Raw genomic sequence first — 13,021 nt, 5'->3', positions numbered from 1 at the left:
AGACAGAGACAGAGAGAGACAGAGACAGAGAGACAGAGAGAGAGAGACAGAGAGAGAGACAGAGAGAGACAGAGAGAGAGAGAGACAGAGAGAGAGAGACAGGGAGAGAGACAGACAGAGACAGACAGAGAGAGAGACGCAGAGAGACAGAGACACAGAGACTAAGAGAGAGAGACAGAGACAGAGACACAGAGACTGAGAGAGACAGAGACAGAGCTAGAGCGCCCCTCAGAGGCTTCCTGCTAGTCGCCTTCCTCCTGACTGAGGCCCCATTTCCAGCAGCCCACTCAGCTATGAACTCATTCATACACCAGTCCACTGATGTGGTCAGCGCTCTCATAATCCAGTCACCTCTCTACGCCCCACCTCTTGACTTTACTGCCTTGGGGATCAAGCCCTCAGTGTCCTGGAGTCCCTGAGAGGGTGTCATAATTAAACCATAAAAAGTACCCTACCTACCCATGTAACCTATCAGCAAACCCTATTTCTTCTGGCTTTTAAACAGATCTGGAGATGTACCTAGTTTACTACCGTGGCCTGGGAATGACTGCGGTCACCTCTCCCCAGACTCTGGCGGCTAGCTTTCCAAGGGGTTTCATTCCACTCTCCTCATCTCCAGTTCATTCTCAACATAAGAATTAGAACGAGTTTTTGAAAATTTCCTTACCAAAAACATGTGGTAGCTTTCACCGAGGTTGGAAAAGCATTCAAAAGTCCCTATTACTGCCTCAGGGCCCTGCGTAGTTTTTCCTGCTGACTGTCTAAGCTTAAACTCCCTCTTTTTCTGCCCTTCTTCGTGCCCTCTGGCTCTAGGCATGTTGGGCTTTGTATGAGCTCCTCAAACAACATGCATTTTGCCAGCTTGTTTCTTCTGCCTGAAGAATGCTCATCCAAACTTTCTATCTGGTTAACCTCTATTCAACTCAGTTCTCAGCCACAGTGTTACATCCTTGAAAAGGAATTCATTACACGCTCCCCCTCCGTCTGCTATGCTGGACCCCTCAGTGTACTTGGATGCCCACAGTCAGTCTGTTGTCTCTCCGTCCCTCTCAGCCCCAAACTCACCCCTTCATCTATGCTCTGCAGTAGTGTACTGAATTCCTTTATGTAATTCTCTTTTGCTAGAAGCATGATGTTGGCTTTTCTCAGTAGAGGGCACTAGAGGAACACTGCAGGGGAAAGGGATGCTCCTGCTCTTTCCAGCTGCAGCAAGGTGGACCAGCAGCTCCCAGTTCAGGTGTGCGGACCTCAGGAAGTGCTTTGTCCTAGTCACACACTGGAGCACACTTGCCCTTCCAGACCTTACTGCCCAGAATGCCTTGCTGGTCACCTTCCTGTGACACTGTCCATGTGGACCTCCTATGCTTCCAGTGCCCATCCTGCACACTACGATGTTCTGATTTTCACTGTACTGTTTGATCCTCCCCTAGATTTGTTTCTTACAATCCTTTCCATTCCAACACTTCCTACCAGAACCTTTCCCACGAGGACACCTGACAGGCCAGGCCTTCTGCCACGGGAGCACCGTCTTCCCATTGCACACCTCGCCAACAGCTGAGATTGGGCAGCCCTGTCCTTCCCACCACCAAGGACTGCTTCTAGGATGTCCTGCAGCCTGACTCCAGCCTCCAAAGCAGTGAGTTCCTCTGCTACCCAGTGGATTACACTATTTCTCCAGTGAGACCTGCATCCTTGGAGAGTCATTCCCCTTCCTCGTCTTTCCTTGCATGTGCTCTTTTATTGCCATACAGTTATCCTTTTAGCATTATCTGATAACTATTTTATTAAGCCTCCCCTATTTAAAATATCCTTGCGAATATCTTGATTGTACCTAGATCGCCTACAATTCTCTTCTATGTCCTTGTAATTTCATTTATGGTACTAATCACAATTGCATATTTATTTGTGAATCCATTTTTTAGTATGAGTCTCTTCCACGGAACTGTAAGCTCAAATAGGGCAGGCATCAGATCTGTTTCATTGTCTTCCCAGTTCTTACATAATACTTGCCTTATGAAAAGGACTCAATAAATACTTGTTGCATGAATGAATACTCTATGGCTGAGTTCATTTTCTGCTAATTTATTCTGTTATGTTCTTCTTATGCCCCATTAACTCTTCTCAGTCATTGCTATCTATGCCAAAGATCAGACATAATATATTCTGGAGTCTGCAGCACTACAAGGGATCTGAGTTTTGTTCTCTATAAAAAATAAGCTGTGATTTTCTATTCTACCGTCTCTACATTATAACCTATTGTGGCAATGAGGTTCACAATTTCAGTTGCTCTTCATACTTTTTTCTAGCTGCATCCACATTATAAGACTTTTTTGCAAAGAGGACTTAGGAGCGTTAAAAACTATTTTAACCCCAATTACTATTACCATGATAGTTACTAATTTTTCACACACATTTCAGTTCAGAATTTAAATCCCAACAGAGCCTGGTGGGTAATTCAAATGACTGAGCTCAGTGTAAGGAAATCAGGAAAACTGGGGATTATGGGCAAACTTACAGCACATTTCACCTGAATGCATTTAATTAAAAATTTTATAAAAACACCACACAAGCCAAACAAAATAAGGACAGGCAGCACTGGTCTCATGACTGCCACCTGGCAGACTCAGCCTAAAAATCTGGCTGAAGGAATTATTCTGAAATTCAAGGACTAGGAATTTTAAAATGAGGAGTGCTCAACTACAAGTTTTTCTTTCTTTTTTCTTTTTTTACTCATTTGTTTTCCTGAAGAAGGAAAATACTTACAGAATTTACTATTACCACTATTTTACAAGGGAAACACAAGTTATTAACAAAAACTAGGACAGATACAGTCTCAGGAAACTTATCTTAGGAAAGACCAATTGCCGAAGTTACATTATTAACCTTTTTTTTCGTCTTTAATTATAAGTGGGAATAGACTTTGTTATGATACTCACCCAGGGTACAAATCAGAAATACCTTGAAGGCTTAAAAAATGGGCACAACTTTGAAGACTCAACTCTTGGGCATTTAGAAATAAGAGGGAAGGGGATAATTTGCGTGTGTACTTGGGAAACTCCAGTGCTTCTGAAACACAACCAAGCCGCAAACTTCTGATCTGTTCAACTCTAATACTCACAAAGCAGAAACCAAGGACAAAACATTGTTTTTCATCCTGATTAGAGAGAATTCTATTTTCCTGCACTGGAGGGAGACAAAGTTTTTCAAAGTAGCTGTATGGCTTATGTTGCCCTGGAAGGCAGAGCATCTCATGGCCTGTGTCACAAATAAGCAACACATAATCTGAGAATGGAAAGTTTTCATAGTAATTCAGTATGCAAAATCATTATTGCTTTTTAATGAATTGATTTCTATACTGACTTGTCCCAGAGAGGAACAAGGCTGTTTACATACATATATCTTGGTATGTACTTATGTGTGTAAATAGTTTCACGTTAAGAAATTAGGGCAGTGTAAAAAAAGGCAGCAGGAAGATGTCATCACAAAAATAATCAAACTCCTGCTTTGAACCTTGACTAGAAGTAGGTCACAAATGTGATCCAAATGAAGCCAGCAGAGTGAAAGGCAGGTCCTTTTGTCAGGCGGGAGCCCGCGTGTGCTCCCTAGGGAAAGGAGTCTCTTCAGCTCCTGCCAACAGTCGCTAGGGAATTTTCCAAGAAGAAATTGGAAATCACGATTTCTAGGAGATTTGGAAACTTCTGTGTTTACCATGTTCACATCCATCTGATTTAAAAATTGACACCCTGGACTACTAGTCCCACGGCATAGGGCTGAGAAAATACTTTGTGTTAAAAATATGTGGAGGGTGAGTTAGAATCATCTGAAAAGATTTTTCCAGCTATGCAGTCCTAGGCCCTATCCCAGACTGCTGAATTAGAAACATCTGGGGGTAGGACTGAGTCTACGTATTTTGGGAGCATTCCCTAGGTGAGTCCATCCCTTGTCTGTGGTTAGAAATCACTGCTGTCAAAAAATAGGAAAAATGAATGGAGGTATTCCAGGCCCCTCCCTGGTGCTCTGCCTTAGAAGCCTTGATAACATCCAAGCCCTGCCACTTGGAAACAGAACCCAGACTTTCAGTCCCCCAGAGCCACTGTGCCTAACGCCCACCTTGATTTCTCTAAGGTTTTGGGTATTTACTTTGGTTCTTGTTTTGTTGGCATTCATAAAAATATTTTCACAGAGGAGCTGAACAATAGGAAAAATGAGATAGAAAGTTATGCCAATCTTGATTTATGCAGGAGCAGAGGAAATAAATTACAATTTTGAGAGTTTTAGAAGATGGAAAATTTCCTGAGAAATCACAGGGGAGAACATTGTTTCCAGACTTCTGCAACATAATGCCTTCACAAACAACGCTTGCACCAGACCACACTTCCCAAGGTTTCTTGCTCTTTCCCAAGCCAACCCCTAGGTCTGCCTTCTCTCACTTTACCTTTTTATGTTTATAATAGTGGAGACAGCCATCATGCTTCAGCACAAACCACCTCTTCCTCCAGCCCTTCATGAAGCCCGAGTGAGTCCTCTTGTGTAGATAGCCACGGCAGGTGGGCCACGGGGTGTTGGGACAGAGGCTGATGTCAGATCCCACCACTAGAGTCAAGATGTCCGGACCTAGAAGCATGAATTTGGTGTGAGTTCAGTGGGTGAAATTCTTAGAATCACCCATAAGGATGATATTCAGAAAGAATGCAGGAAAAAAAGTTACAGTTTTTAGAAATGGAATGAAATATAATCCTAGCATTAGAATAAACTACATTTTCTTATGATTTAAACCCTCATATCTATGAGGAAAATGAAAGCTGGAGAACCACAGTAACTTCCCTGAGGACTCACAGCTCATGAAATTATAACCTCATAGACAACTCTCAACTTATGTTGAGTTTGACCTTGAGTTCCCGGGTTCTGCTTTCTCTTATTATGTCTCCTTCAGTGCCTGGACCTCAAGGGCGCTTGCTTTCCCACAGGAACGGTATATTGTATAGCTTGAGGAAACTCACTGCACCCATTTATATGAGGTTATTGTTTGCCCACTTGTTTTGAGGCTGCTAGCACAGACAGAGACTTTTATCATACACCTACCTTGTGATGCCTCAAGTCGACTCTCTGAATGTCACTCAGACAGAGAGCAACCCTGACATGCTTTGAAGACTGCAAATGGGGTATGACTTCATTTACAATTCCTCTGAGAGGGAGGCCACATCCCTGAAGGGAGACTTTTGGCCTTGGCTGCGCTGACTTCATCATGATGTCTGACATTGAGATTACCGATCTGTTTAGAGCTGTCTATGGAAATGGGGGTCAGTGCGGAGACTCCTCTTCTATAAATGACAAGCTCCAACCCAGGGGATCATTCCTGGCTGAGCCACATGGCCCTGAAAATAAAGATTTGTCCCAGAAAGGCTGACACAGACTCAACTTTAGCAGCACGCAAAGCACCTTGGTAATTAAATAACTCTCTGTGTGTCAAGATAATTCTTCATTGCCATGTAAATACATTTTAATTTATTGAACTATCCTTAAGCTCCTGTCAAAAACACATCCAGAAAAATTAGAAGAAATGCTCCAGATTGACCGGCAACCCACAAATGTCTTTGTCTTTGGACTTCAGTCCCCAAAGAACTGAACTCTTGGACTAATATGCATAGTTGACACATCTGCCAATTTATTTATGTACTGTTGCAGTGGGCTGCCTCTGGAGGTCATTTTCCTCTTGCTTACACAGACTGCATATGGGTTTCTCTGATACTGATCAGGAGAAGCTTGTGTTTCTGCCTGGCCATAAACATAACTTGGTACACCACAAAAATTCTCTCCGCTACAGGCGTACAGATGGCCTTGCTGCAGTATGGTGTCATCGTATTAGAGGAAAGTTTTTCACATTCAGAATTAGGACATGAGCTTGACGCATGGGGACTTGCAGTGTTCCAAACAGCTGTCAAGCAGTGGTGTTATAGTCTTTATCCAGTTCCTATCTGGGGCTCAGAGGACTTGGACCTGGTGCTCACAGAGAAGCTTGATTTGTGACTTCAGACTTTCGATGTTAACTTCAAATGGGATTATGTGTATAGTCATTGTAATTTTTATGGGATGTATTAAAAGAACTAAATAGCCAAAGACACACACTTAAAACCTCATTGTTTCAGTATATTTATTATCTTACTGGGAACCTAAAATTAGGAAGTGTCTTAGTTCAAAGCTTCTCAAACTAAACATGAAAGCAAATCAGTCAGTGGTTTGTTAAACTCTGTACCCTCATTCAGCAAGTTTGGCACGAGCCTAAGATTCCTATCTGCAACAAATTCTCAGGCTACATTCATTCACATTTTGAGTCATAAATCCCCAAGTGTTTCTTGACTTCCAAAAGTTCTACTTAGCACTGTCTTTGCTACCAATCATCGTATTTATTTCTTTCCTTGACAGCAATGCCACTGCCCCATCTGGTTTCATTTTAAGCCTCAGTATTTCTCGGCAACACTATCAGCTCTCCCTGTATCACTTCCTTTTTCTATACATCTTCTTGTTCTGGAGAAAGGAAACGCATAACCACTGTCTTTCTCTACTGGACACCTTGCTTGCTTTTGTTGGTGGGTTAGATAGGGGGATATAGAAAGGAAGACACGGAAAAACTGAGGGAGAAGAGCCAAGCAAATTGTGATTTTTATAGGATGAAAGAGTCTGAAAATCGACATCTTTAGCACATTCACTTCTTTGGTGATGACGTTCTTGGAAACAAAAGCTACCTAGCAAACTCTTCTTCCCTAGAACTATGGCTTAGAGTTTTGGAAGAGAGGCATTGCGGTGAGGTTATTTACAGCTAGAAGAAAAAGAAAAATAATTTCTTTTTCCAATTCACACTTTCTCCTGAGCTCACTGTCTCCTTATTATGCCACCAATCTTAAACTGTGTCAGAGTCGCACCTCTGCTGTCAGACAAACTCTTCTACGCTTGCAAGCGTGGATGAGAAATGTGTAAGACAGGCACTGTCCCGGAGGGCTTGCACTGTGTTCAACAGCCGAGGAGCTGGACGCCAGAGGCATTTTTGTGTTTGCTTTTAGTAAAAGCTACACTTTGAGACAAAGATGCCTAATAGAGACAGAAGACTTCCAGGGTGATGAAGCTCTATGGTGTTCTTCACTGTCTTCATTGGTTTTAAAAATTTTTCTATGGAGTGTAAAAATAACCAACTTTATAAAAGCCAAAACCAGAATGTAAGGAAGACTTAATTAAAACAAAGATTCACACAGAGTGACAATGAGTATTTAAAAAAAGAAGTATCTCTAGATTTAAAGGTCATTTGTATAGCTGTGTGTGGTTAGTATTATTGAATAGTGATCTTAATCAGAAAATTAGACTTTGTAATAGTCAGGGACTCCCCTTCTCATGCCAACCTGGGAGATAAGGTGACACTTGTGTTGGAGGCTACCAAAGCAGACTTCTAATCCAAGAACTGTGATTGGTCCTGTCTTTAAGATGCTGGGCTGGTTGTGGACAAAACACCACATACAGCTGGTTAACATGACACCATGGCTGGTTAACAGCCACCACAATGAATTCCATATTTAAAAGACTCTTCTTGTGAGCCTGACATGCAGAGAGATTCAGGATTCAATGTTATGTTCATAAATCTAAGTCAGTTTCGTGGTCAGGTGTACTCTTCTCCGAGACCCACTGCTTCTCAGTAATGCTGTCTTGTTTGTTTTGCTCTGCCTTCTTGCACCATCACTGATTATAAATTTTGGAATGTGTATGGAGGTAAAGTTTTGTACGAAGGGTCTCCGTTCAGGATGTATTCATTTATTGCTGTTGGACTCAGGTGCAGAGAGCCGATCTTGACACATAAATGTTGATTTCAAAGTTCCTTTTTGTTTTGTTTTACTTTATATTTTCTCACATATTCCTCTGCACACATTAGGTGCACATAAAATCTGATACAGAAATGTGACTATATTACGCTGAGTATGTGTTTTTTATTCATGGTATTATGCCAAGATCTCTTTTTATTTCCCTCATCATTTTTCCCTTTGATTCTTTCTTTTCCACCCTCTTGTTTTCTTCCCCTCTTTCTTTCTTTTTGAGCCACCAGCAGTGTTTTAAAGTGTATCCTTGGCACTGGGTAATGCAAATCCTACGTATGGTTCTGAAGTGAGGCACTGAGATGCACAGCATGTGTTACGGTTTTCTTCTCCTTTCCTTTAGTGCTGGTCACCCAGACCATCTGTAACTGCTTTTTACTGCAACAAATGTCCTGTATATGTCTCTTCAGTAGTTTTTCGGGCTTATCTGCCCCAAAGTTCAAATGTCATACATAACATTTATAGGGACTTCACTAGGAACTGCCAACTTGCTCTCTGAAATGCCTACATCCCAAGGCAGTAGAGGAAGACTCATATTTCCTTCTCCTTACATCCTAGTGAAAGCAGGCTAGCATCTAATCTGTTTTTCCTCTTAATGTAGTGAAGCAAAAATATTATCTTGCTGATAATTGTCACTTCTTTGATTACTAATAAAATTATTCTCCTAGTTTCTTTTATTGACACTTCTTTTAAATTTACAGTCGAGGTCTTTAGTACAGCGGAAGTCCACTTTTGTGTTTGGTCTAAAGTTTAAAGCATAATGTATGAACCCAGCTAGTTTTTGTACAGAAATAAAGGTACTAAATGTTTTGTCTTTTGTCCCTTTGTTTCGTTGTGCTAACTTTACCATATAAAACTTGCTTATCAATCTTTGAGCATGGTTTTGAGCTTTCTAGTCCATTCCATTTCACTGTTCTATTATCTGTTTCTATGGAATAACCTCACTTTTAATCTATTATTTAGGTTTTTAATACATTTGAATATTTGGTATGAAATGATTCTTTGCTACTGCTTCTATTCACAAAGGATGCAATTATTTATTATTCTGCATATTTGAATATAAGCATGACATGTTACTCAAAATATCATGTAAAATTTTATTGTATCATTGCCGAAATTTTAAATTAATTTTGAGACATTTAAGATCATTACATATTTCTCCATTCATAAAGATACTCTGTTTCCAGATAATGTTCTTCTTTAATTGATCTTAATGAAATTGCAAACATTTTTCTACAGAGTTCCTGTGCATTCTTTCTTAGATTCTTAACTGATTTTTGTTGCTATTTTTAATCATACAGTATCTTCTTTCCACTTTCCTTTTGTTTGTTACTGGTATAAGCAAATACTTCTGAGTTTTATAAGGAGAAAGCAAATACTACTGAGTTTTATAAGGATATCTTGGTTTGATCAGTCTTTATTTAGCTCTAGGTGCTGGTCTACTGATTTAGTTATAGCCATATAACATGCAAATGATGGCTTCATCTCTTTCAGACAATACACTATATTGTTGTTTTCTTGTTTGCGTTATTGAATTTCATACAGTGATAAAGAAGACTGTTACAAAAAAAGAGACTGTTACAATTTGCAACATTCTTGTCAATGTCAAAAAATATATCTAAAGTTTCTCCATTAAACATCTTTGTTTTTTGTTTGTACTTTTATTTTTTGATGATTAGAATTGTTTTAGTAGCATGGTTTGGATTTTGTTATATTATTGTTGTATTACTGTTCTATCTATTGAGTCATGGTTTTTAGATTATTGATGTGATGTATTGAATTAAAACATTTTCCTATGATAAACCATACATAAGGGGATAAGCTCTGCTTCATTATAATTTGCTATGTATTTTTCATTAATATTTTGATGTAGACATTCACTATTTTTATTAGGATATGTGTATACACTCATCAGTGGAATGGACATATTATTTTAATTTTATACAAACCTAGCTGTGGAATCAGTTATAGTAGCCTTATAAAATATGTGTAGCCTGATTTAAAACCAAACCCCAAACCCTTTTAAAGAATAATAAAACGTATTTTACATGCAAAAAAAGTTAATAAATAAAATAAAATGAGCCGAGAAGCATTCACTATTCTCTAGCATCTGACAAATCTACCCTATTAACAAATTTGTGTGTGTGTGTGTGTGTGTGTGTGTGTGATGTACTTTTATTGCCTGTAAGTCTAGGAATGTGCTGCCTTCTAGAGCTTATTCACTTGTAAAACTGAAATTTTATACCCTTCAAGTTTCTGTCTCTGTTCTCCATCAGAGCTCAAGACTAACGAGACAAGCCAGTCCACTGAGGACCTCCACTGAAAGCTCTAGGGTGCTAGAAGTACACACCACTTTTACCTCCCCTTAACAGTTCGCTTCCTGATGATACGATGCTGTGCTAGTGTAGAGATTTCCAGCAAGAGAGCATCCCAAATCTCACTCCCGGATGCAGGGAGTCTAGCTTGCTGTTTGCCTGGGCTGAGGGTCCTTTCGATTCGTTTGTGTCTTGTTTCTAAATTGATATAATGTAGGGGGAAGAAAATGTGGGTCTTCCTACTGTTTCATCTTGCAGACATAACCCTTCATCGACACTCATTTTCCACCTCTTGTTTTTGCTATGTTGGAGTGGAGTTGATAGATAACAGGAAACCTGAAATTATTTCTTCACCTTCTTTCCCATGACTAACATAAATTAATTTTACATTTATATTTCTTCTAGGTGTGGTATTTTTTTCTTGGAATATTTTAGCCAGTCTCTTCTGAAGCTATGAATACCAATGGTCTGTTGTGCACTTAAGCTTTAAGCAATAGTTTAGCTGACTACTAAGTATGACACTAAGTCATTTTTAATATTTTAAAAAATATTACTGTGTCATATCCTAGCAGTAATTGTTGCTTTTGAAGTCTCATGTCAACTGGATTTCAGTTTCTCTGGAAGTGGTATGATTTTTTCTGCCTGTAAATTTAAACTATTTCTCTTGATTTTTCTTTTCTTTTCTTTAGAGACAGAGTTTCACTATGCAGTTCAGCTGTGGCTTCAAGCCTGCAGCGATCCTCCTGTCTCAGCCTGTGAGTGCAGGGATTAGAGGTGTGCACCCCCACACATAGCCTAGCTAGGTCATTTTAAAAATTTACAACAAATATGCCACAATGAATATTCTACCTCTATCTGGTTGGCAATCTGTAAGCATTTAAGACTTCTGTTCTTTTGCTAATTCTGGAAAAGTCAGTTTTTCTTAAAAGTATTTTCCCTCCTATGTCTCTTTGTTTTTGTTGTTTTCTTTCTTTCAGGCATTTTTGATTGAAACAGTATCATGTTAGTTCTAATTCCGTCCTCTATCTTTGTATTTCTCAGTAGCTCTTAAATTTTTTTCTTTCTTTTTTTTAAGAAAGATTTTTCCTGATATTTTCTGTGAGTTTTATACTAAATAGTTTGGAATTTTCCCTGATATTTTCTGTGAGATTTATACTAAATAACTTGGACCTTTTAAAAGTTGTTCCAGTGTGTTTCTTTTCTGTTCGGCTCACCAGCCACATATTTTACTTGAACAATTATCTTCTTTGTGCGTAGTACTAACAATTGGTTCTTCTTTACATCTGCTTTTCTACTTCATATCTAATATCATATAAATGCCCTCCATAACCACTTTTATTGATTGTACTTTAGATGCTTGCTCTTTCAAATGTTTGTCTATTTTATTTGTTATAGATCATTCACTATATTGTCCTATTATTGAAACTGTGTTTCCCAAGTGCCTTAATATTTTTTCTAGATAACTGCTGTTGCTCTAGGGTTATTAGAATCTTACAGAAAACACATATTGGGAGAAAGTTGAAGGCCAAGACCATAGCTGGTGGCCCTGCTGCTGAGTATGGCAGTGGTAGAGATGGGCATTCCTCAGGGCAGTGTGCCTGTTGGCTTGCTATCTTGACCCAGATACGTATATTTGCCTCTTTTACTTCCTTACAAGATGGGCATAAACTTTCAAGGATGCTTTCTAGGTTCTAGTTGTACAGTAGAAATCAGTTAGTCCTAGGAATATGCAAATTATACCTAAGCAAGAGATGGCCAATTTCCTAATCTACATGAGCTTATCTCACAGATAGTCCATAGGGGGAGCTACTGGGTTTTAGGCTTGCAGTGGTACTGGGTTACAGAATTGGTCATCCAGAGCCACAGGAAGAAGAAAGACAATTATAGCTGTTCTGTATCCTATTCCTTAGGCGAGATGCTCATTGAATGTAATACCCACCTCTCCCAACAAACTCAGGCATGAAATAGCCTTGTTTCTCCCAAAGTCTCCTCCTGTTCTTACTTTACTATGTCAGAGCTAGATTCCTATTCTGCTTCTGGGGTATGTCTGACGTTAAATTTGAGGTTTAGCAAAGGCGCAGGCATTACTAAAGTGTCATGAGGGTTTGCAGAGAAAGAACAAAGGTAGCAAACAAAGATTGGTGAACCCAGATTATACCAACAGATAAACACATTATACTAAGCCATTCTCTGGAGCAGCGCAAGCTATGCTGTTGAACTTAGCTTTTCTCGTACAATTGATGGTAATTCATAATTTTGTCAGGAGCCAGAAACTCATCCATTTAAATTTTGGAGATGTTTTCTGCCTTCCATTAACCGATATGGTGAGGTGAAATGGTTCTGTATTACACATAACATTAAGATTCTTGGGGAAAAAGAATGAAGAATAAAAAAACAACTGAAAGTTAATTTATCTCAAAAACTATAAAAGGAATTATGGCCTTTTATTGTGACAAAGAATGGAACAACTAAGTTCAGATGCATGGACTAATATTATTATATGGGGTACTATTGATCCAGGAGTATAACTTTTATCATTTCATCTCTATTTCTCAGCTGTATTGCACAAAGGATAAATATGTGTATAAGACTTTTAGGTAGTTGTTGGACAAACTAACTGACAATGTCTTTGAATTCCTGGTGCATCTAAATCAAACCCTATGGAGCAGCTAAACTCTATCACAGAAAGATTCAGAACATTTTATAGACAATTGTCAGTGATTTTTTTTGCGCTAGTCTGCACTAGAAAAATCTGCTGGCTACTGCTAACCTCTAAGCGTGAGAAAGTGCAAGTGAACTTACTGCTCAGCAGGCTCACTCCTACCGCTTGCTATGTGGCCTATCTCAGAT

The 13,021-nt window shown here is 39.3% G+C and overlaps 1 protein-coding gene across 2 annotated transcripts in view; it reads right to left on the bottom strand.

The window, feature by feature from the left end:
• The window catches only part of LOC100715200 (uncharacterized), a 109,256-nt gene that overhangs the window by 46,232 nt on the left and 50,003 nt on the right, over nt 1–13,021 (bottom strand). For both annotated transcript variants that reach the window (XM_063245489.1, XM_063245488.1), the window contains exon 8: nt 4,436–4,614. In XM_063245489.1, coding sequence (XP_063101559.1) covers nt 4,436–4,614 — 179 coding nt within the window. The remainder of the gene's footprint in view (nt 1–4,435; nt 4,615–13,021) is intronic.

This window comes from Cavia porcellus, unplaced genomic scaffold (genome assembly GCF_034190915.1).
Source record: "Cavia porcellus strain 051 isolate PalLab524CR breed Dunkin Hartley unplaced genomic scaffold, mCavPor4.1 scaffold_2, whole genome shotgun sequence".
Taxonomy (NCBI): domain Eukaryota; kingdom Metazoa; phylum Chordata; class Mammalia; order Rodentia; family Caviidae; genus Cavia; species Cavia porcellus.
This window is presented reverse-complemented; position numbering and strand designations above follow the sequence as displayed.